General features: G+C 39.0%; 2 protein-coding genes and 2 non-coding genes across 8 annotated transcripts; all 4 read right to left on the reverse strand.

Annotated features, from left to right (window-relative positions):
* Nucleotides 1-307: 307 nt before the first annotated feature.
* Nucleotides 308-456, reverse strand: LOC112195622. Its single transcript, XR_002934678.1, has one exon. It is a non-coding gene; the product is annotated as a small nucleolar RNA snoR138 (small nucleolar RNA).
* Nucleotides 457-486: 30 nt separating this feature from the next.
* On the reverse strand, nt 487-617 carry LOC112195611. The gene has a single exon (XR_002934665.1). It is a non-coding gene; the product is annotated as a small nucleolar RNA U19 (small nucleolar RNA).
* A 6,353-nt stretch (nt 618-6,970) lies between these two features.
* LOC112193286 lies at nt 6,971-14,317 on the reverse strand. Of its 5 annotated transcripts, none has more exons than XM_024333362.2 (12): nt 14,095-14,317; nt 13,854-14,006; nt 13,691-13,789; nt 13,066-13,161; nt 12,906-12,971; nt 12,720-12,810; nt 12,386-12,453; nt 12,224-12,289; nt 11,515-11,565; nt 11,144-11,208; nt 8,243-8,319; nt 6,971-7,323 (listed from the first exon to the last, which is right to left on the reverse strand). In XM_024333362.2, exons 1-11 carry the CDS (start codon nt 14,248-14,250, stop codon nt 8,262-8,264), a joined length of 969 nt encoding a protein of 322 aa, XP_024189130.1. In that variant the 5' UTR covers nt 14,251-14,317; the 3' UTR covers nt 6,971-7,323; nt 8,243-8,261. The 5 variants fall into 5 exon arrangements, with proteins under 5 accessions (XP_024189130.1, XP_024189129.1, XP_024189132.1 ...); XM_024333361.2 differs by having other exon boundaries at nt 13,854-14,012; nt 14,095-14,315; XM_024333364.2 differs by lacking the exon at nt 13,691-13,789 and having other exon boundaries at nt 13,854-14,012; nt 14,095-14,316.
* A 7,578-nt stretch (nt 14,318-21,895) lies between these two features.
* On the reverse strand, nt 21,896-24,521 carry LOC112194682. Its single transcript, XM_024334900.2, has 3 exons — nt 24,326-24,521; nt 23,989-24,215; nt 21,896-21,944 (listed from the first exon to the last, which is right to left on the reverse strand). The coding sequence occupies exons 1-3, from the start codon at nt 24,479-24,481 to the stop codon at nt 21,896-21,898; spliced, it is 432 nt and encodes a 143-aa protein (XP_024190668.1). The 5' UTR covers nt 24,482-24,521.
* Nucleotides 24,522-25,771: the final 1,250 nt, after the last annotated feature.

Consider the following 25,771-nt stretch of genomic DNA (forward strand, 5'->3'; position numbering starts at 1 on the left):
CCAATCTGTCATTGCTAACATCCTCAAGTTAAAATGGGTCAAGGGTAAACATTTGTTCCGGTTTATCTAACAAAAACCCACCCAAGTTGAAGTTGCAGGGAAAATAAAAAAAAATCTCCGAAAATCCTATAGGAAAGGAATGGAAAGCTGATTTCATCCCTAACCCTCAAACCGATTCGGGAGGCTAAACCCTCTTAACTCTGAGCCTCTCTTCTCAGTGAGGACCGAACGGCGCCGTATCAAGATCAACCTTTCGGTTTTTCTGAGGCCCAAACAATCAAAAGAAACAGCAAAATCAAATCAAATCAAATGTCCGAAGCAAGCGGAGTTGCAAAAGCAACAAAGGATGAACACATCGATCTGGTCACACCCTTGAATCGCATCGAATCGAATCGCTGTGCGCCCCTGTCTGAACCAAACTGTGTGGATTCACAGTATGATTATTCGTGAGGCAGATATAAGAAGAGAGAAAGAGAAAGAGATTAATAATGTATGAGGGTGCTTGGAGGACAACTGAACTGAGAAAGAGCAGAGAGTCCCCTCAAAAACGCCTCGCTCAATCCAACACAAAACATGTTGGATTGAGATTAATGTTTGCCTCCTAACTAAGCCCACATATATGAAATCCAAATCAATTCATAAGGCTACTCTAAAGAGGCAATAACAACAACAACAAACACCGACACAATTATCAATTCTAAGAGACCTGACCCTCGCAGAGGTGCCGCCTCCAATCGTGGACTCGTGATACGGCTAGGGTTTCATACGCTCAAATTTATAGAGATCAGGTGCCAAATTTCCTTTCTTACCCCTGCAAAACACTTATTTTTGGGCCGCCAGAGATTACCGTAAATACAAATTGTCCGGAGAATAATACATTAAAACGAGGACAAAATATTGTGGTTTCTGAAACTATGTCGATTTTGTATTATGAATCGTATGTATTAAATTTAAGTTGTGTATTTATTTTCATCCCTTAATTTATTTCACAAACTGAATTGTCCATTAAAGATTATTTTTTATTTCTCTCATAATGCTTCATCTTTGAGACTTCTAAATCACACTAACATCTAAATCACACTAACATTGCTTTGATCTCAAAGTTGGCTCTCCTGAATTGGTAACCCATTTTAGACCCATTAGCCTCTGTAATGTTGCTTACAAAGCTATTTCCAAAATTTTAGGGCTTGTCCGGTAACGTTTTTAAAAATGATTTTTCCAAAACCGATTTTGAAAATAAAAACGAGAAAACAAGATTGGATTTTTGAGATCCAAAAATGTGTCTGGTAGCTTATTCAGAAAACAATTTTCAAAAACGAGAGAAGATTGCGACTAGAGATGAGAGAGAGACCTGAGAAGAAGATAGCGACGTGAGAATATGGAAGAAGATAGCACATTCTTTTTTTTCTTTGTTTTGGAAAATATATCTCCGTGTTTTCTAAAATATGAGAATGAAAAGGTGAAAACGTCTATTTGTCGTTTTCCTGTTTTACGAGTAAACTAAAAAATTATTTTCAAAAATTATTTTCTGCATTTTTGAAAACAGACCAACGAACGCATTTTCAATCCATTTTCATTTTATAAAATGAAAAAGATGACTTGAAAACGTTACCGAACGCCACCTTAGTGTCTAGACATAAACCCCAGACAAATGTATTTCAAAAAATTAGGGTGCTTTTGCTCCAGGAAGATCTATCCTTGATGATATCCTTATTGCCCACGAGTTTTTCTATACCTTTAACAGAAAAAAGGCTAAGACTAGTGCTATGGCTATCAAGAAAGATTTGGAAAAAGCCTATGACTATCTTAATTGGAACTACATAGATCTGTTTGTCTAGATTTGGTTTCCTACTTGGATTAACCTTATTATGTAATGTATTTCTTCTGTCACCTTTTCTGTTTTGATCAATGGCAAAGAAGAGGGACATTTTTCTCCCACAAGAGGAATTAGACAGGGAGATCATCTTTCCCTTTATATTTTTATCTTATGCATGGAACCATTAATAAGATATCTTAATTCAACTGCTTCAAAGTCTAAAAACCATATTAGCCTTCTTTCTTCTCTAGGGGTGTAAGAATATCAAACCTATTATTTGCTAATATTGCTTGATTTTTGGCAGGGCCACTTCAACAGTTGCTTCCAAAATTTTAAAAATCCTGATTAATTTTGATGATGCTTCGAGCAAAAAATTAACTTAGATAAGAACTCTATTTACTATTCTTATAAAGTAAGTTCCAATGTTACAGTTGATATCTCAAATATCTTAGGTATCAGACACCGATCATCTATTGGTAAGTATTTGGGGATTCATCACATAGTTTTCTGGAAAGGCCCTGAGAATGCTAAATGGCTGGAAAAAGGCCACCCTATCTAGGGCTGGAAAGCTTACCTTAATAAAGCCTAATATTGCTGGAATGCCTAACCATGTTATGTCTTACTTAAGTGTCCTTCTAAAGTAACTAAAGCCATAGAAAAAGAAACTAGGGATTTCTTTTGGGGGAAAGATTGACATTCTCCTCCAGTTTCTTGGAACCAAGTTTGTCTCCCTAAGTCTTTGGGATGGATTGGAATTAGATCTCCAGATTATTTTAACAAAGCTGCTTTAGCAAAATTAGGCTAGAAAAAGAAGAGAAATTGAAATAAAAACTCAAAAATGGGAACTTTTAGTAAAAATTACCTCGAAATAGGTCGCAGGAAAATTTGGAAGGAAAAGTCCCCGGAAAGTTAACCGGAAGCGGTCAACCGGCATTGACCATTGCTGACGTGGCAGTGGGTCCCTATGCTGAAGTGTCGTTGCTGACGTGGTTGTGGTTGTGGGCTTCTAGGCTTGAAGGCTTCTGGGCTTCTGGAGTTGGGCTTGAAGGCTTCTGCTTGGGCTGCCTCCTCCCTTTTTTTCTGTTTTCTTTTTCCTTACTTTATGCTTATTTTTCTGTAGTATATTCCTGCTGCCGGTTCAATATCTTTTAGACGGGGTCTTGGGCTATTTCGTCCGGTTCCTAAATCTTTGGTTTGGGTAGCTTCTGCTGGCAAAATTTGGTAGAAATTGGAGGTCTGGAAGGTGGTGAACCGGTGGAGTATTTGTTGCGGGTGATTTAGAGATTCCGGTGGCCGATTCGATAAGTTTCTGGCTGGTTCCGGTGGTTCTGCGCCCAGTTCTAGATTCCTGGGGTCGAGGGCTTCAAGTTGTGAGGGTGGAGGCAGAAAAGTTATCAAGGTTTTGTATTCGGATTTGGGGTTTTGGCTATTAGGTTTTAGGGTTAGGACATCGTGCTGATAACGTGTTTAAGGAAAACTGAAATTGGGAGAGAATTGAGTCATGCTTTTATTGATAATAGGGGCCTCTTTATATAGAGGATTACAAGACATAGATACAGAGTTGTACAAGGAAAGATAATCGTACAATTAATCGGATATCTATGAATATCTCTGAGAATATCTCTAATTCAAAACTCTATTACAACTAGGTCAAGTAACCTAGAGTTTGAGCCAGACACATATTTTGGATTTACTTAAACAGTTTTGAAGAAAATTGGAATAAGGGAACATCATTAACTGGTTTTGATAGAAAGTCAAATCCTTTTGAAGTTGGCCTAAGTTTCTAAAGAGATTGCCGAAAACCTCTCTGTTCCAAATAGAAAGCTAATAACCAAAAGCACTAGTAATAGCAAGAAAGTTTTTAAGGAAATTAGGGTATATGACTTGGCCTAATACGTCTAGTAACATTGACAAAATCAAGGTGAGAGAGCCAAGCTTCCGCAAATTTAAAAGAATTCCTTCTTGTCCTTCTAATTGAGAGAGTAGTGAGGATTAAAGGTCCATGATTTGATCCCACAATGTGGTGGTTTTCTAAAGAACAATTCAGATAAAGCTAAAGCCAACTAGGTTGACAATAGCTTTATCCAGTATTTCATAAATAACAGTCTGGTCCTTATGCTTATTGGTCCAGGTATAAGGCAGACCCTCAGCTTTAAGGGAAGTCATATTTATATCATTCAAGAAGTAGATAAAATTCTGCATATAGATGTTGAAGGGACAATTACCTCCAATTTTCTCCTCAGAAGTACAAATATTGTTAAAATCACCAATTAGCATTCAAGGATCATTATTTGTTGTGGCTGTTGCTAAGGCAGAAGATGGGGTGGGCAAGAGAGGTGGAACATGAGCGGAGGTGATAGGGGTGGAGGAGGGAGCAGAAGTTTGCAAGGTCCTTGAATGAGCCATGCTCTGATACCAGTTGATAGACTCAACTGGGGAAACAAGGGATTTAGGAGGAAATCAAAAGCTTAACATTTTCATTCATGATAAAAAATGGTTGAGCTGGTATAGCTTTTAACTGAGATCAGACATTGTCTCAGGTTTACAAAAGGACAAATGACTAGGACCACAATCCATGTCATCTGGGCCAGTAGGCCTTTGGGCTAAACCCAATACATAATCCTACTTCTACTAATAATAAGCAATACTAGACTTAAGGCTTAGGGATGATCCTAACAAATATCTAGACTGCAGGTGCTTGGCTTGGAAATTGCAATTTCAAGCGATCCGGGAATTGGAGTACCACGCCCTTGAAAGAGAAAATAACTTGCCGGTCTACTTGGAACACAAATGGTAATCGTTATTTGCATCACCAATGGTAAAAAATATGAAATCCCCAAATTTTTTTAATGTCGACGGGGAACAAACTTCTTCCTCTCCACCAAACTTGATAGAATCACGAATTTCATTGCCTACAGAAGAAAAATTCAGTTTTCGGCATTGAGGTTGATGGAATCCAGGCCATGGATCTCTCCATTTAATCACGAAAACTACCTACAAACAAAACCCGAGTAGAGCACATTTTTTCACCATTGACTTCGGTCAACTTTGGTTTCCTCTTTAATTTTTGAGTATATGTCTACTTTTTCCTTTTCAATTACCTATCATTGGCATTTTTTGGAAAAATGGAAGGTAAGGCATCATTTCTAGCATTAGCTTGAGCTTTGGAATTAAGACTTGTTAGCACCCAAAAGTCCAATTAGCTGGCCCAATTTTGAGCCCAATAAATAAATTATACCCGCAATTATCATGCTACACATGTAAACCCCATCCACATTCACACACTTGGAGCTTGCAAAAACGGGTGTGGTGTGGAAGGTAACAAAAATGCGTATTATTAGTTTTAGGCTTATTGATAGTTTTAGATTTGGAGACCAAAATTCAAGCCCAACAGCCCAATTCTGATTATGGCAAGTGAAGAAGAAAAAACCTAAAAATCCTTAATTACAGCAGCAGTTCTCTTTACCCAACATTCAATCATTTTCATAAAACCAGACATCTCAATTACTATATCACATTCTTTTACACAAAGCCAATTCCTTATCTTTGAATGAAGAAAAAACACTAACTTCTCTTATCCCAATAGCAAATCTTAGAATTACATCAACGAGATCTTAGGGATGAGGAAATTTTGGGAACAGCAGTAGACCTAAGCCACCATCACTCTATAAATTGAGTTTTAGCTGCTGTGAAGAGGGTGAATTTCAGCAATACACATGCAAAACCACTAAACAACCCAAGCAATTCTCCCATTCTAATACCAAAACCATTTCCAAATGTTGAAACCGATCAACCTCCATGTAGATCCAAACTTATCATGCTAGTGTAAATATCTTCTCTGCCATGCTTCTTCTCTCCTGAATCCATCTTTAGTTCTCCATCATTCCCAACTCATAACCTATACAAATCCCTTATTCCACCATTGCCAGGATGTTTTCTTTTGAAACTCATGCTTTCCTAGCTCCCGTGCTACATGCATCTTCCCAAACCTTTACTAAAGTTGCATACTTGATTTTACTGCCATGAACATAAAAGGAGCTGCTGGGAGGAACACAACAGGACAGTCCTTCGAAGTTTGTTGGGCCTAGTTTCTACTACTCAAGCAAAGGGGACAAAGTCTTGGGCTCTACCCATGACTATTTCGCTGTCGTACAACTCAAACCCAAAGTGCCCCTACAAGACTAAAGGCCACATTGAAGAGTCGAGTCGAGACGAGAGAGAAAGCAAGGTAGTAGATAAGCTGTGAATAGTGAAGATATTTACCGGGGGATTTATACTCCAGCCAGATGAAAGAAGAGCAGGCATGCAAACCCTTGTTCTAATCAGGAAAATCAAATCTAGGAGAATAATTATTCAGAAGTAAATCTATTCTGAAATCGAGGAAGTAAAAAAAACCAAGCCTATAGAGAAGCAAGCAGCAGTTATTTTTGCAATTAGAGGAATTAAAGAAAGAAAAAGGAAGGGATAAGAAAGACTCCCTGTTGGAAATGAAGATTTGAGTATCTTGCCACGCGCAGCAGTCCAATAGGTATCTTCAAAGAATCTAGGAAACGTCCATAAGCAAGCGCTAATAACAGGACATATATGTACCCAAGCTACCCAGAAGATTTAGTTTTTGTTGGAGATGCCCTTGAGGATCACAAACCCTATATAGATCGCCAATTTGGTAGGTCCTTTGGTTCCCTCGGTCTCATTCTAACCCAGTTTGGGGTTGAGTTATTACTAGTAGCACTGGCAAACTCAACCCAAGTTCCATTTGCTACAGTTTGAGTAAAGGCCGATGCCTCCGAAGAATTTGTTGATTGTTTTGAAGGTGGTTTGACAATGTCATCAGAGCCCAATCGTTGCTACAAAAGCTATAAAGAGGTTTAATCTCCATGCTAATAAACCAGAACCGTTAGGTCCTAGAGTTGTTTGGTCTGTGGCCTCCTTGTAAAATCAGAGCTGAGAACATCAACTCCAAACCAATCAATTCTCCATCTTTACAAATACCAACTTACTCTGCTAAAGCAAGCTAAAAGATACCATATAACCTTTGTCATTACAATTTTTATATACATATTGAATAGTATGGATCAATATCCGGACCTATAATCTGCCTTTATGGAAGTGCTTCAAATCAAGACCTCCATAAATAAAAGATCGAACCATAAATGATCAACAAGTATGTCATTGGCACACCTGATCCTGTATATGAATTATCAACCGCTCTCATATATTTCAAATCCTATCGAGTTCTATAAGAATATATTCTTTATTAAACATCTCAAAGACAACAGGGAAGAAGGGCAAGATTTACAATGATAATCTCTGATCCTATGTATATCAATTTATGATTTTGGTAGCATTGTAAGTGTAATACAGTGAGGTCTGACTAAAATGGAGACTTTCTTTCTCAACATATAACAGAAACAAGCAATTTTTTCACCACATCATCTCAATTCACATTTTCCAAGTCCAGATTTGTCCATATCTAGAGAAAGGCTCTCATGAAATGCAGAGTCAACCTACCAAAAGAAAATACAGGATAAGATTACCACATATAGCAGATGACTGGATAATGACAAACATCTTATAATGCAACATCCACAGTACTTTCTACACTAAATTTTGCGTTCTATCTGTAACGTGCTAACGTGTAGAAAGAAAGAAAAGTACAGAGATTTGTGACTTTGTAATGTTAAAAGAATATATATATATATATATATATATATATGATTTTTTCTGAGCATGTATCGTCTGTCAGGCAGGAAATGTTATGTCATTCCATTTTCATGAAATATTACATGTCGATAACCATGGGAACATGTTCTGAACTTCAGCAGACAACACAAAGCAGCAAGGCTCTTACCCTATGTGCCTGGAAACTCTAGACGTATACTATATAAAGTAGAGGATTGTAATTTGCTTGTAATTATTGAAATGTGAACATTAGTACAGAAAAATTAAATTCATTAGACTGCTGAAGTGGCAGATGGTGTCAGAAAGGATCTAAAAGTGAGCAGTAGATGATTCCTGTTTATCCCTCCGAAAGAGGATTATACTGAATTCTGGAGTTTAGACTAACAGTAGATATGTACTACATATATGTAGTGAAAATACTTTAGAAAAACATTATTAATATGACTCGAATTTTCCTTCTACAATTTAGATGAGGGTTTGGAAGATATTTATTCATGATTTAATATTTGTTCAGAACTGAAGTAGCATATTTTCGAGGCCAAATAACAAAATTAGCCCAGTGCCTATTGACAAGACAAACTCAAGTTTTTCTTGCTAAGAGGAGAAGAAAAAAAATCAAGGTAGGATACTTGCTAAGTAGTATCGTTTGATCTTTTATTGGTGGATATGGGCTGGTAGAGGAAAGTAGGTAACAGAAAACCAACAGTCATCGAAATCCTCTCATTAAAATTTAGATAAGCGCACCTCCTTGGTTACTGTGAGATTAACTCACTTGAGGCTTCGCCGCATGAAGCATTTCCACAATTAGAGTCTTCACATCCCTACAAGGAATAAAATCGGAAGGAAAAACAAAATATTTAAACCAAATCAAACTACGCAGCGGGAACTTTACAAAGCAATGTACCAAGGGAAGATTTATAGCAATATTTACACCAAAAAACATAAAAATTATAGACATAAAAAATATGTGCATTAATTAAAAACAATGACAATCAATAGTTCCAATCAAAATTATAGACAAAAAATATATGCATTATTAAAACAATTTTCTCTCAAAAGGAGGTTGGACAAAAAGGAAAACTGCAACATTAACCTTTCGCCCAGGAAGCAGCATTCTCTATTATTCTTATGCATTATGACCTAAGAGATTCAGCAATTTCAGGGAATGCAATAGCCCCCTGCTGCAAGGCCTCCACCCTTGTAGTGAGAGAACTACAGCTCAAGAACCTAGAATGTGAGATAAGTCTTCTTCCCATGGTTCAGATGATCTTATGACACTAAAAATTGTGGTGACAAGTAGTCCACCAAGAAAACTATGATATCCTCAAATGTATAGAGAAAAAAAATTACCACAGCATAACTATTCAGCAAACTGCAGCTCCCCTAATCCTAATCAGAAATTTATGGAAAAATCCTGAATCAATGTATGATGATTCCCAGAACAAGCTAAATAAACTGTCTTTCCCAAATTTCGTTCAAAATGTCTAGCACTTCTTTCTAACCAGACCATCCAAAACATCAATACACAGCAGTTCCATACATAGAATAGTTTGCAGATTCGTTTCCCACATCAATTCTCCTCCTCTCCCAATTTTCTTAAATAGTCTCACTTCTTTCTAACAAGACCACTCAAAATGTCAATATACAGCACTTCCAGAAATATTTTCCTTTTTATCCTCCTCCCCCAAATGCAGAGTTTCTCAACAAAGAATGAAACAAGAGAAGCTGTAAACAACCAACACAACCTTCCACAAAGCAACTGTAATATGGAGAAATGAACTATCAGCACTCTCCACTCCTTTTTTACAAATGATAAACCGAGAGGAAACATCATTTAGGAGAATATGAATATTTAATTTTTTCATATCATTCTTAATCTCAATTCCTTGCTGGTTCCAAACAAGTTCAAGAGAAATTCAAAATTCATTCCATTCCATTCCTTGCGGAGTTTCTCAACGAAGAATGAAACACGAGAAGCAACAACCAACTCAACCTTCCACAAAACAACTGTAATATGGAGAAATGTCAACACGACTCCACTTTTACAAATAATATACTGAGAGGAAACATCATTCTTCATTCCATTCCATTCCTTGCGGAGTTTCTCAACAAAGAATGAAACACGAGAAGCAACAACCAACTCAACCTTCCACAAAACAACTGTAATATGGAGAAATGTCAACACGACTCCACTTTTACAAATAATATACTGAGAGGAAACATCATTCGGAGGATATGAATAATTAATTCTTTCATATCATTCCTGATCTCAATTCCTTGCTGGTTCCAAACAAGTCCAAGGTACTTTCTAAATCCACTCCATTCCATCCTATGGAGGAAAAGATTTCCTTTCCCCATATGAACAATCCTATCAACCAAACTGAACCTCAGCATTTATGGGCAAAGGAAAGGGAAAATGAGAGCACATATTCCATTTATATCTTTTTAGTTGGATTAATTGCTCTAAAGTTAATTAATGCAGATGCGGGCGATGTTTATAGATTTTCTTCCAGAAGTTTATTTGAGTCTTTAACGTCTTCTCAAGTGCCTTATTTTCAGTAGCAGTCTAAAGTTTCCTATGTATTATGACTTATGTTTCAGGTTCAGAAGTCAGAAAGTCTTATGTTTAAGTGAGTCTTAAATGCTATCTATTCAAGTATAAATAAGTGCAAGTGCAAAATGGCAAGTCATTATTTGATGAATAAAAATTATCAAAACTCTCTGAGTTTCCTGAGATGGAAGTCTTGGTGTGAAGCCTATTCCAGTGTGAAGTCCTAGAGCGATTCCAATTTTCTAGATTTTTGAACCTATGCTTTTGCTTCTGACTAATTTGATCCTAAACTTCTGAATTTATTGATTCTGGTGTCTAAGCAGTAAGTATACTGCTGCACACGAATTTAAGAAAATTTTTATCATGGTGTACGACTAAAAAATAAACATAAAACTATTGTAGATGATAGTCATGTAAATTTTTGTCATCATAGAACTCTTAAGTCAAACAGCATCCTGACTACAGCCAGCAATCAAATCGACAATGAAAAGAGTATATACAAATGTATGTATATACAAATGTATGTATACATAGTAACATACCCAACCACTAAGGGATCGCTTGTATTTTATGCAAATACAACAAAACTAAACAGCCAATTTGCCAAGATGTGATTGAAAAGTGTGTGGGGAAATTATAACATGGTCCCGGACCATGGTACATGTGGTGGACCAGGTTGATATTATTGGCCGACATGACTTGTAGTTATTTTTGATTGGTCTCTTAATTTAATTTTTCTTTATTTTTTTCACCCCATGCATGGTCTCCACTAAATTCGAGTGATATTATTGGCTTGGACCACCACATGGCAGTGCCACGTGGTAGTGCGGGACCACAGAATAACTCCTCGTGTGTGTGTGTGTGTGTGGCAGATCATTCTGCACGGCTTCTATGTCAATGTTGCACCATGTGCGTCATAGTTTAATTTTTCTTGACAATGGTGGGACCAGGAGGATACATTATAGTATAATCCCCAACATTGGTCAAACTAGGAGGGTATATATATCAGAAAGACTGAAACTGAAGCAGAACATAAATAAAAAATAAATCTTGATTTTCACAAAGGAAATATTCATTTGAATAAGATGTCTCACTTTCGATCCACTGCACGTCTGGGAAACGGTATTCGAAGCTTGAAAGTATTACCCTGATAAGCAGCCTAAGAAAACAATAGAACAGTAGTCAAAACTATATCATGTCAACACTCAAAACTGAAGCAAATAGTTTTTTGGTTTAGGTAAAAACCAATTTGCGTAACATTGAGTAGACAAATTAACAAGAAGGGGGAAAGAAAAACACTTCAGAAAATAATGACTTTTTGATTGTCCAACAGTATTCTACATTAGTTTCAGTTTGGACAAGACTGAGCTTCATTTTTCTTTCAAGCACACAAACCCATGATCGCTACGGAAGAGAAATAATTTATTACAGATATTCAAAGCATAAAATTAAAGAGTGGAAGTACCTTGACATTAAAACCAAGGGCATCCAAGTCCAAAATGTAAGCAAAGTCTACCTGGAGGGAGAGAAAAATAAAAAATCAGCTCTGATCAAATCAGTCTTTCTCTAAAAGCTTAATTAGAAAGAAAATACCCTCTTCAGAAACCCATGATTATGCCCATTGCCCAGCTCTAAAACTAGAGCACTTGTGGTTCAAAGTGAATTGTAGTCTAAGAAAGACAATAAACTACAAAAATCAAATGCCTTTCTAAGAGTTGATTTTAAGTTTCCCTTTAGGGTTTAAGGTGCAGTAAAGAGACTAAGAAAGTTTTTTTAAGTGTATATCAATACCTTTAACGAGTCTTTTGGTATTTGTGAGTCTAAGGGAGATGTATTTGAAGCCTAGATATAAGGAATAAATGAGAATTATTTCCTATTCCTATCCCTGCACACTCTCTCTCCCTCCCTCCATCTGTGTGTGTGTGTGTCTTGTATTATTTTACGATTTAAATGGATCCGGACAGATTCTGCAGAATAATTTTTTTATAATTCACCCCCGCATTTCCAACAAGTTTTATAACTAGTGGCACCAAATGCATAGGCATATACCTAATTCGAGCAAAGTTGACATCCCCTACATCAAGAAAAAATGAAGAAAGAAAGAAAGAAAAGGAATCAATTCCTTTCAAGTTAATTACATGAGTTTTACAACATGGTGGAAAACTGGAAATTACCGGAATTGAAGTTGAATGCTGCACAATGGCTTTTGTATCTTCAGCATGATCCTTATTCATGTGAGACTAGCAAACAATATTTTCCAGATTCAATTAAAAAAGACAAACAATTCCAAATTAAGATAACCAGTAAGCACATAATAGAAGGTAAGAAGTTAGTACTGCAACAGGCTTTGAAAATTGAGCAATTGGATCAACTTTTGCAGCTTTATACTCCTCGTTGTTGAACTCTGAAAGTAAAAGAAATGATTATGAAAACAATTAAGGAAGTTTGAATAATATCTAGAATTATCTAGAGTAATTTCTTTTTCTTTGTTGGAAAAGGTTATCTAGCGAGTATGAAAATTTGTATTTCAAGAAACTGAACAAGCAATGCAAAGTAGATTCGAGTTTCAAATATTAAAAGATTAAAAACATTCAAGTATATATCTCTATGAATACCGAGACCAAAAATAGAAGGGAAGAAAAACAAAAAGGCAGCCGTTTGAATACAAACCTCCTGATCCTAATAAAGCTGTTGCAACCCCTGACACATATCGCACAACTTTTGGTTCAATACGCATGAATTGGAAGTCACCAAAGTCAACCTTCAGATTGAATGTGATGATTAAACACCAATTATAGAAGTGGGTGCAACACATGATCAATATACCATGCTTCAGAATAAGAGTGCATATGTTACCCAAAATGCATCGGGATGCCTGGCCAAATAAGCAGTCCGAATGGCTGCTTGATCCTTCTCAGAAACCTAAATAATTGTTGGATAATTCAGTTTGTTTTCTAACAGAGACAGATAGAGCACTTCAGACACCAAGAAAATTTGGAAAACAGATATTACTTACAGGAATTGCATCACCATGCAGAGTGACCAACAAATCAGTCTTGTCCTCAGGATCTCTAGCCACGAGCAATGAGCACTTGGGATTTTGAGTTAAATCCTATTAAATAAATAAAAAAATCAACCAACAACAGCATGAAAAAAAAAGATATCGTAGAGATCAGTCAGAATACGCAGACCCACAAATAATGAAGTATTAGGTTAAGTTTTGACTTGGCTGGTTTGAATGCTTGGAAGGCTACATGCTTGTCCAGAAAACTTACAAGTAACCAAATGGAAGTTTAGAAAGTAAAGTCCTTGTTGTCTTCCTTCACATTGAAGGAAGGCAAGTATCAATTTCGATTGGCCTATGCATCCCTATAGATATGTCGTATGCTTAGAGCTTAGCTGCAATGGTGGCTTGAGGGCGAGCACTGAGCAAGAGAGTGGAGTGGATGTGGCGCAGACAATATAAAATGAGGAATATTGGGTATATTTTTTCTTGTCTACTAAAAATCCACCATTCAGTATTGTGTTGTCTGGTGTGATCTGTGTTTCCAATTTTGCAATCCAAATAGATTTTAAACTCAAATAAAATAAAAGATTTATAATTTGTATAGACAAGAGAATGTATAAATTTGTGGGCAAACCTTGGTATGAAATGCCAAACTGCTAACAGCTAAAATGGGAGATCCATCTGCATCACATGCAAAGTCGACCATGGATCCTGATGGATAACCCTCATGCTTCTGCACACGACACAAAATCAATAGTTGGGAACTTGGGAAACAAATATTGTGATGATAAACTGACCTGTGAAATAGTAGAGAGCACTCCACGAACACTACGATCGAGCAGAGTTCGGATTTCCTGAATCGGGGGAAGACGAGAAGCCTTTTCCTGATGAGACTGAATCAACTGAAACATATTGTCATCAGCTCCGGCGCCGGCGGGAACATTCTGATTCTGATTCTGAAACAAACACGATCATCAACTGTGGGAACTTGTATGTATGTATGTATGTATAAGAATTACAGAGCTGTGAATATCGCACCTGAAAAGTCGTTGACTGAGAGGAAGCAGCCATGGATAAACGACCAGAGTGGGGAGCTGAGCGTAGGATGAGAGGGGTATTACGGGCATTTAAGGGTAACAAGGAGAATAGCGGGCAGGTCTGCCACGGCGTCACCACACTCCTCATCATCACCATTCTCTTCTTTCACCAAACTCGCTCTCTGTCTTTCCAATTCTTAATGCTTTTCCTCCGATACTCTTATTATTTCCTTTTTTGTGCCTAAAATTAATGCATAAATTGGATTTTTTTTTCTCTGTTTTTTAGAAGAAAATTTGGACGCCAGATTTTTTTTTTCTCTTCTTTTTATAAAGAGGATCAAAGGGTTTCACTCCTACTCCAATAGTGACTCGAATCCATGACTTCATACATAGATAGTAGTTGCTCTAATCACTAAGCTAACATCACTTCGACACCAGTTAAGAATACTGGTAATTAAAAATTAATACTGAATATTGTTTAAATAAAAATTAATACTAATTAAAATTGTTTTTTTTTTTTGTCAATCCCAAAACGGTTTCGATTTCATTCATCACAAGCTAAAGTGGTCATTACATACCCTCTTGCTGCCTTCTTTCTAGACAAATCAAGAAGTTGTAGTAGCACCCACATTGGTACATAGAAATAAGTCCACTTATTAGACATCAAAAATGTAGACGTAGCGGGATTCCCTCATTTGGTACTACTTCAGAGATGCTAGAAGTAAATAGAGCACATACAGGTGCATAGATTCCTAAATACAAGGAAACTATTGTAATTTGATGAAAACTAAAAACATAGAGTTGGGCTTAGGGCAAAAAAACCCTAGCCCAAAATTCTATAGTCCAAAGTAGCCCAAGAAGAATGCCCACTCAAGGCCCAGCAGGCCTGGCTTGGCCCAAGTCCAACCTCCACCTCCAAACCACCAAACCTTCCAGCGCAGATCTGCCCCTGTGACTGCTTGTTTATCTCCTGTGAGCTATAAATGCTCGTTGATTATTTGTAAATCATCACTGTAGAGATTAAGGGCTAGTTTGAAAATGTTGTGACTTTTAAAAAAAGTATTTGCTTTTACTGTGTCGTTTGAATAATCTGCTATGAATTAAAACAGTTTCGTGTTTCTCGCCACCTACCTAGAGCAGACACATTACTGCTCCTTAGAGGTTATGACCATTTGCTAATGCAAGTGAACTCACTGCCTACCTAGAGTAGGCAAGGCACACAAATTGCATAGACCAGCACAAAGCCCACCGCGTCATATTGAATCATGGCAGAGACTTATTATCAACAAAACAACAACTGCAAATAAATAAAACTAAACACTAAACAACTAGAAATAAAAGACCATAGCAAGGCCCTAACACAAAGGCCTGGCCCAACCACCATTCCCTCTAAGGACGTAGCGCTGCCGGCCACCAAACTTACTACCAAAGCTGACAGGACCCGCCCCGAATTTCACCCTGAAATCAGAAGTGACCCTGCGGGGCCCACCTTAGAAGAAATTCTACCAAAAATTTGGCGGAACTTCTCCTAAAATGGGCTACCCAAACCTGTAGAAAACATTTACACTTCTCAATCAATTCATCCTTATGCTCCTGGAGCCACCCTACTCCCCAAATCAACATCAGTCTCCAATTCACAAAACACACATCTCAACTCGATTAGCACAAATCTCATAGGTAATCAGAGCAATTCTAACAAAAAGATATAAGAGGAAAACCTAATTCAAAGGCAGATGCGGAAGCCATGCTGTGGACTATGCCTCAACTCCGTGTACGCCCGACCTCAACCAATTCGCCTGCAAACAGGGCATTTGAAACCGAAGGGCCCAGGAGAAAGTACATAAAATACGTTAGCGTGAGTGGACAAAAATAAACAATTTTTAAACCAGATGGATTTTATACTTTCCCACATTTATTTCTTTAAAAATTCCCGATGCATGCAGTGATTAACGAAAATAAAACAAGAGGAGTTCCGCTCGTAAAAACCGACTAGCCCCGCTAGTCTCAAACGATTAAAAGAAAAGGTTGAAACTCTGATACTCAAGGAAATAAAACCAGCCCTGCTGGCTAAAATAAATCGGACTAGCCCCGCTAGTCGAAAATAGTATAATGAGTAGGGGAAGACGATAGCCATACGAGTGAGCCTCCCAGGCTCGGGTGATAGCCTCCCAGGCTAAAATACTCCCATTACTCCCGTAATATACCCTTACGCCACTAAGTGTAGCGATAGGATACCGGGCTACAGAATTACTGTCACAGAGACAGTAACTTGCGCCACAAAGGCGGAGGGCTACGGTGATCCCATCACCACGCCACAAAGGTGGAAAATCAATGCTAGCAATGATAAGTCACCCAAAGTATGGCAAAAGAAAATCCGAAAACCTCATAAATCCATAAAACTTCCCCAACTCTCGTAAATGAATTTCCAACGACGTGTCCCACACGCCAAGATAATCTCAAGTTCAAAAATAAATAGGAGATAAATAAGTATAAAGATTAACTCCATCGAAATCTCATAAAAATCTCAAATCGCCGGATATAAATATAATATAAATAGTATAAATTCGGAAATCATATCGGAAATAAATAAATAAGAGAAGATAAGCATAATCCAATGACGTGACCCCGCACGCCATAAAACCTTCAAATAACCAAATATCCAAACCCATTTCTGAAAATAACCATATGCTCGGGAAATTAATACGATAAACAAATTATAACCTCGGAACCAATTAAATAAATGCATGCATCATTCTTTGAAAAATAAAAGTCCACTCACAGTACTATTCCGACGATCACGCAAACGAGTTCCTTCATCTAGCCGTAACTCGCGACATTGCCCTGTACACAATTATATTTCCGTAAACGGCAATCCGATAAAATAAATACGAACCTAAACGAAACCTCGAAAATCCCTATCTCCATTACTTCTCAAATTCCACCCAAATCTCTTCCACAACACCAATTCCTCAATTTACATATTCCACAACGAAAACGAGGGAAATCCGACGGCCGGATTTCCCACAATTCCATCACAAAACTTCAGACTTCGGAAATTCACAAACAATTCCAAACTCATCCAAAATTCACCAAACTTCACATACAAGCTCTACAACATATATACAATTTAATGGGCTAAAACAGGAATTAAAAACCAACCGTACATGCCCCCACGCGCCACCCACAGTGGCAGCGAGTGGGGCCCATGCGCCGGTGGCCACCACCTCTGATGGCCACCAAATTCAGGCAGCACCACCTACTCATCTAGCCCAACGTTTCTCTCAACTACAACAAAGCCAGAATATGCCTAGAACTACCTCAACAATTAAGGTGAAGATTATACCCGAAATATGAACAGTGTCAAGAAATTCAAACCTTCGATTCTTCCTCCACGCTGCAAATCGTGGCTTGAGGGCTAGGGGCAAAATGATCCTTGCCAAAAACCGAACCTTCGACGCCGGTTTGGTGGCCGGAGACGGCCGGAAACGGAAGATATCGACGTTGACCACTTCTGCTACAGTGAAACTTCAAGGACCCGATGCGTCACTTTCCGGCCAAGTCGCAGTGAGTTACCGCCGTGGGGAGGTTGGGTAGGGGTAGAGGAGTCGACCGGTGCTGTTTGTTCGCTCCCAGGTGGCCGGAAGAGGGAGATGGCCGGAGTTGTAGAGAGAGCCGAGGAGAGGAAGAAAAACGTGGGAGAAAGAGAGAAAAGAGAAAAAAAAGAAAACTTACCGGTCACAGTAACTTTTTTAAATTTATACTACTTACCATGAACAGTAACTTTCACAATTTCGCTTATAACTTTCGCAAACGAGCTCCGATTTTTACGTATCACATATGCACGCACTCGGTTTAATGCCATCTACAACTTTCATGAAGAAAACTTTATCAAATTTTGACCCGAACAAAAGTCAACAATTTAGAGCCACTAAAGTTATCGAAAAAGAGTAAAGGTAAAACAAATTGTCGTTCACTGTCCAACAACTAGTAAACCGGTGAATTTAGGTTCAGGACGTTATAAAAGCACTCCGTCGTCACTACACCGCCGTCTTGCACTGCCATGCCGCATCCCTATGTCGCCACACTGCCAGGCCATGTTGTAAACCACCTAAAACCTCGCTGACGTCCGAGACCGGATCTCAAAACGAAACAGACCCGCTTCATGCTCATCTCTGCCATGAGATCAAAATCTCAGCCACTGGCCAGATCCCAGTTGCAATGCTGACGCCAGAACCCACCACAAAATCTCCACCACTGGCCAGATCATAGATATTACTTACAGGAATTACATCACCATGCAGAGTGACCAACAAATCAGTCCTGTCCTCAGGATCTCTAGCCACGAGCAATGAGCACTTGGGATTTTGAGTTAAATCCTATTAAATAAATAAAAAAATCAACCAACAACAGCATGAAAAAAAGATATCGTAGAGATCAGTCAGAATACGCAGACCCACAAATAATGAAGTATTAGGTTAAGTTTTGACTTGGCTGGTTTGAATGCTTGGAAGGCTACATGCTTGTCCAGAAAACTTACAAGTAACCAAATGGAAGTTTAGAAAGTAAAGTCCTTGTTGTCTTCCTTCACATTGAAGGAAGGCAAGTATCCATTTCGATTGGCCTATGCATCCCTATAGATATGTCGTATGCTTAGAGCTTAGCTGCAATGGTGGCTTGAGGGCGAGCACTGAGCAAGAGAGTGGAGTGGATGTGGCGCAGACAATATAAAATGAGGAATATTGGGTATATTTTTTATTTTCTACTAAAAATCCACCATTCAGTATTGTGTTGTCTGGTGTGATCTGTGTTTTCAATTTTGCAATCCAAATAGATTTTAACCTCAAATAGAATAAAAGATTTATAATTTGTATAGACAAGAGAAGAGAATGTATAAATTTGTGGGCAAACCTTGGTATGAAATGCCAAACTGCTAACAGCTAAAATGGGAGATCCATCTGCATCACATGCAAAGTCGACCATGGATCCTGATGGATAACCCTCATGCTTCTGCACACGACACAAAATCAATAGTTGGGAACTTGGGAAACAAATATTGTGATGATAAACTGACCTTTGAAATAGTAGAGAGTGTTAGTGTGAGTCATAGTTCCCTATTAGGAATAGACTAACAAGGGAATATATTGTTGTAACTACTTACCTTGTATATGTTGTGTAGTACAGTAGTACACAATAGTTGTAGTACGATTGTAATCCTTTTATATACACCACAGAATGGGTGTAATAAGATATCTGAGAATTCATTCTCTCAATCTCATTATATTTGACTTGGTATCAGAGCAAAGATCCGAAAGGGCTTTGTCTCTTTATTTTTAATTTCAGTTTTTCCAAATTTGAGAAGTTAGAACCCCATTGTTAGGGTTTTTTTACCTCTTAACGACATTACTATTGTCATCGTTTGTCTGCATCCTAAGCGTCCGTCAGAGAACGACCAGCGTCTTCTTCTTTGACTTCGGCGGCATCATCTTCAGATTGGGTTCGCATCAGACGCGATCACTTTCATCTGCATCAGATAGGGTTCGCATCAGACGCGATCACTTTCATCTGCATCAGACATAATCCGGCATCAGACCAGATTACGTCGAGCAGAAGCGATCACTTTCATCTGCATCAGATAGGGTTCGCATCAGACGCGATCACTTTCATCTGCATCAGATAGGGTTCGCATCAGACGCGATCACTTTCATCTGCATCAGACATAATCCGGCATCAGACCAGATTACGTCGAGCCCCCGGTTTCCAGTTGGTTTCATCTGCATCACTCAGAGAGTCGCGCTCACAGACCCGTTGTCGCCCAGATCTGTCGTGGGTACAGACCAGATCGCCGTCTCCAGACCGGTCGCTCCCTCCTCTGTCACCAGCCCCGTCGGTCTCTCTCTCTCCTCAGTTCGGTCTGTCTCAACCCATGCCCAGACTCGACCCATTCCATCGGTGTCATCTGGCCAAACGGCTCCAGTCCCAGGCGTCAGTCCGGCAAGTTCAGTTCTCGGCCCGGTCGACTCCTTCATCCTCCTTCGTCCCAGACTAGACTAAGACGTCGACAGCTTCTCTTCAAGTCACCAACCCGTGCCGGCAAAAAAAAAAAAAAATAAAAAAAAAAAAAAAGAAGAAGAAGAAGCAACTAGGTCAACTCAGTCAGCCTAACTCGGTCAACCCACTCAGCCTAGTCAACTCCGCTGCATACTTTGTGTGTTTTTTTCTCTATTGTATTATTACAATGGGAGGTGATGACAGTAAAGGTCAGAGTTCCAAGGTCAATCATGTCCAGAAGGTTGTGGTGTCTGTGCGAAGTTCAGATGGAGGTTCTTTTGGGGATTGTGGTAAGATTGGTATGGCTTTAAAGGTTTCTAACTTTGTTGGTTCTGATACATGGATTATTGATTCTGGTGCCTCCGATCATATGACTTATGATAAATCGTATTTTACTGACTTGTCTTCCCACCAGTGTCCTATGTCACCAATGCCAATGGTGAGGCTTTTCCTGTGTTAGGGTCCGGGTCAGTGCGTATTACTCCCACTTTAGAGCTTCATAATGTGTTATATGTACCTGACTTGTCTCATCACTTGATATCTGTTCCACAGTTGAATACTGAGTCTAAATGCTCCGTAACCTTTTATCCTATGTATGTGATTTTTCAGGATCTTCTCACCAGGGAGAAAGTCGGTCGGGGGTATCTAAGGGGCAGGTTGTTCCATCTGGATCAGACATACGCGGGAGAGAAACCAGGAGCACAGTCCCTGGTCGCTTTGACTTCGAATTCTGATAAGATAAGTGAAATTTGGTTGTGGCATCGCCGTTTAGGGCATCCTTCTTTTAGTCTCATGAAAACAACCATGCCTACTCTGTTTATTGGTGTGAATGAGTCTGCTTTACGCTGTGAAACATGTGTTTTGGCTAAGAGTCATCGTGCTACTTATTCTCCTAGAGTGTCTAATAAAAGTGTTATTCCTTTTGAGTTGATTCATTCTGATGTTTGGGGACCTTCTAGAGAGCCCACTGTATCGGGTATGAGATATTTTGTGTTGTTTATTGATGATTGTATGAGATTGTCATGGGTTGCCCTTCTTAAAACCAAAGATGAAGTCTTTCCAGCTTTCCGAACTTTTCGTACTCTTGTTCAAACACAGTACCATAGCACCATTAAAGTCTTTCGTTCTGACAATGGGGGGAATATGTTAATCATGTTTTCCAAGAGTTTTTTAACACCCATGGGATTGTTCACCAAACCACATGTCCACAAACACCTGAACAAAATGGAGTGTCTGAAAGGAAAAACCGTCATTTACTTGATATGGCTCGTGCCCTTCTCTTTAGTGCCCATATGCCTAAGTATCTTTGGGGTGATGCTGTATATGCTTCCTCCCATCTTATCAATCGTCTTCCCTCTAGTGTCCTTCAGGGAAAAATTCCATTTGAGGTTCTTGCATCTCATGTCTCCTTACCTTCATTTCATAATCTTCCAGCTCGTGTCTTTGGTTGTGTTGCTTTTGTCCATGTTCCTAAGAACCAGAGGTCTAAATTGGATGCCCGGGCACTTAAGTGTGTGTTTGTTGGCTATGGAGGGTATCAGAAAGGGTACAAGTTCTTTCATCCACCTACCAGGAAGTACTATGTCACTATGGATGTTACTTTCTTTGAGGATATGAGTTATTTTACCTCTTCAGATACAGCTCTTCAGGGGGAGAATTCATTTTTTGAAGAGCTGTATCATGGAGAGGGGGAGGAATCAGAAAGAGGAGAAGAAGCAGGTGGTATTTTGACGGATCCAGTTGAGACCATTAGCTCACCGCCAGAAGTAGAAGCTCCAAACATCCAAGCACCAGTTTCTATGGCTGAAAATGATGTTGAAGATACAACTCCAAACATCCAAGCACCAGTCTCTATGGCCGGAAATGATATTGAAGACACAACTGTCACTCCTACCATTGCTTCTACCCCTGACCCACAGCTTCCTGGTACTGAAGATCACTCATTTGAGGTATGTCCACCCACTAGTACTGGTAGTAATGAGTCTAATGTTGAGCAATATGTGTTACCCCATCGGACCACTCGAGGTCAATCAACCAAAAGGTATGAACCTACTCTTACTGCCAAATCAACATATCCAGTAGCCAACTATATGTCCACTAGGAGGTTGTCTAAGTCATATGAATCATTTGTGAATCAAATATCTGCTGTATCAGTACCTAACAAAGTGCAGGATGCGTTGGGGGATCCAAAGTGGAGGAAGGCTATGGATGAAGAGATGGAGGCGTTGCAGAAGAACAGTACGTGGCAACTTGTGCCTCCACCACAAGGCAAGAAGGCTGTAGGCTGTCGTTGGGTGTTTACAGTGAAGCATAATGCAGATGGATCAGTGAATCGGTACAAAGCACGCCTTGTAGCAAAGGGGTTTACTCAGACGTATGGTATAGACTACGATGAAACGTTTGCTCCTGTTGCCAAGATGAACACTATTCGGGTTCTGCTCTCATTCGCTGCTAGTTTAAACTGGCCACTTCGACAGTTTGATGTCAAGAATGCATTTCTTCATGGAGAGTTAGCCGAGGAAGTGTATATGAGCCTTCCACCTGGGTATGTAGTTGCTTCTCCTGGTGATTTTGTATGCAGATTGAGAAAATCTCTGTATGGTCTTAAACAGTCACCTCGGGCTTGGTTTGGAAGATTTTCACAGTTCATGCGGAAGGTTGGTTACAGACAGAGCAACTCAGACCATACCTTGTTCCTTAAGCATCAACAAGGGAAGGTAACAGCTCTAATTATTTATGTGGATGATATGGTAATCACTGGCAATGATACTGTTGAGATAGAGAGATTGCAGAGACAGCTAGCCTCTGAGTTTGAGATGAAGGACTTGGGTGAACTTAAGTACTTCTTAGGAATTGAGGTAGCCAGGGGGAGAGAAGGAATCTATCTGTGCCAGAGGAAGTACGTTCTTGACTTGCTGACAAAGACAGGTTTATTGGATTGCAGACCTGTTGATACTCCTATTGAGCAGAACCATTGTTTAGCTGAGTATCCAGATCAGGTACCTACTGATCGAGCTCGCTATCAGAGGTTGGTTGGGCGCTTGATTTATTTGGCTCATACTAGACCAGATGTTGCATATGCAGTGAGTGTGGTGAGTCAGTTCATGCATAACCCGAGTGAGAGTCATATGGATGCTGTTATGCGAATTTTGAAGTACTTAAAGTCAGCTCCAGGAAGGGGAGTATTGTTTTCTAAACACAACAACATTCTTGAGGTTTGTGGCTTCACAGATGCAGATTGGGCTGGAAACATTACAGACAGGAGGTCAACATCGGGTTACTTTACCTTTGTGGGAGGTAATTTGGTTACATGGAAGAGTAAGAATCAGAAAGTTGTGGCACGATCTAGTGCTGAGGCTGAGTATAGGGGTATGGCTCACGGAGTGTGTGAATTGTTGTGGCTGAAAAATTTGTTACGTGATTTGGGTTTCAAACTCAAGAGTACCATGCAGTTGTATTGTGACAACAAGGCAGCCATTGATATATCACAGAATCCAGTACAGCATGATCGTACTAAGCATGTGGAGGTTGATCGTCACTTTATAAAGGAGAAGCTAGATGCCAAAATTATTAGTTTTCCTTTTGTTCCAACTGAAGAGCAACTTGCAGATGTAGTTACTAAAGGAGTTTCCAGGAAGGCGTTTTATGACTCACTAAGCAAGTTGGGCATGGTTGATGTATATGCGCCAACTTGAGGGGGAGTGTTAGTGTGAGTCATAGTTCCCTATTAGGAATAGACTAACAAGGGAATATATTGTTGTAACTACTTACCTTGTATATGTTGTGTAGTACAGTAGTACACAATAGTTGTAGTACGTTGTAGTACGATTGTAATCCTTTTATATACACCACAGAATGGGTGTAATAAGATATCTGAGAATTCATTCTCTCAATCTCATTATATTTGACTGAGAGCACTCCACGAACACTACTATCGAGCAGAGTTCGGATTTCCTGAATCGGGGGAAGACGAGAAGCCTTTTCCTGATGAGACTGAATCAACTGAAACATATTGTCATCAGCTCCGGCGCCGGCGGGAACATTCTGATTCTGATTCTGATTCTGATTCTGATTCTGAAACAAACACGATCATCAACTGTGGGAACTTGTATGTATGTATGTATGTATGTATGTATGTATGTATGTATGTATGTATAAGAATTACAGAGCTGTGAATATCACACCTGAAAAGTAGTTGACTGAGAGGAAGCAGCCATGGATAAACGACCAGAGTGGGGAGCTGAGCGTAGGATGAGAGGGGTATTACGGGCATTTAAGGGTAACAAGGAGAATAGCGGGCAGGTCTGCCACGGCGTCACCACATTCCTCATCATCACCATTCTCTTCTTTCACCAAACTCGCTCTCTGTCTTTCCAATTCTTAATGCTTTTCCTCCGATACTCTTATTATTTCCTTTTTTGTGCCTAAAATTAATGCATAAATTGGATTTTTTTTTTCTCTGTTTTTTAGAAGAAAATTTGGACGCCAGATTTTTTTTTTCTCTTCTTTTTATAAAGAGGATCAAAGGGTTTCACTCCTACTCCAATAGTGACTCGAACCCATGACTTCATACATAGATAGTAGTTGCTCTAACCACTAAGCTAACATCACTTCGACGCCAATTAAGAATACTGGTAATTAAAAATTAATACTGAATATTGTTTAAATAAAAATTAATACTAATTAAAATTGTTTTTTTGTTTTTGTCAATCCCAAAACGGTTTCGATTTCATTCATCACAAGCTAAAGTGGTCATTACATACCCTCTTGCTGCCTTCTTTCTAGACAAATCAAGAAGTTGTAGTAGCACCCACATTGGTACATAGAAATAAGTCCACTTATTAGACATCAAATATGTAGACGTAGCGAGATTCCCTCATTTGGTACTACTTCAGAGGCACTAGAAGTAAATAGAGCACATATAGGTGCATAGCTTCCTAAATACAAGGAAATTATTGTAATTGGAAGAAAACTAAAAACATAGAGATGGGCTTAGGGCAAAAAAACTCTAGCCCAAAATTCTATAGTCCAAAGTAGCCCAAGAAGTATGCCCACTCAAGGCCCAACAGGCCTAGCTTGGCCCAGGTCTAACCTCCACCTCCAAACCACCAAACCTTTCCGCGCAGATCTACCCCTGTGACTGCTTGTATATCTCCTATGAGCTATAAATGCTCGTTGATTATTTGTAAATCATCATTGTAGAGATTAAGGGCTAGTTTGAAAATGTTGTGACTTTTAAAAAAAATATTTGTTTTTCCTGTGTCATGGGAATAATCTGCTATGAATTAAATACAGTTTCGTGTTTCTCGCCACCTACCTAGAGCAAACACATTACTGATCCTTAGAGGTTATGACCATTTGCTAATGCAAGTGAACTCACCGCCTACCTAGAGTAGGCAAGACACACAAATTGCATAGACCGGCACAAAGCCCACCGAGTCATATTGAATCATGGTAGAGACTTATTATCAACAAAACAACAACTGCAAAAAAATATATATAAAAAATAAATAAATAAAACTAAACACTAAACAACTAGAAATAAAAGACCACATCAAGGCCCTAACACAAAAGCCCGGCCCAACCACCATTCCCTCTAAGGACCTAGCGCTGCCGGCCACCAAACTTAC

Source organism: Rosa chinensis, chromosome 3, assembly GCF_002994745.2.
Source record: "Rosa chinensis cultivar Old Blush chromosome 3, RchiOBHm-V2, whole genome shotgun sequence".
NCBI classification, from domain to species: Eukaryota; Viridiplantae; Streptophyta; class Magnoliopsida; order Rosales; family Rosaceae; genus Rosa; species Rosa chinensis.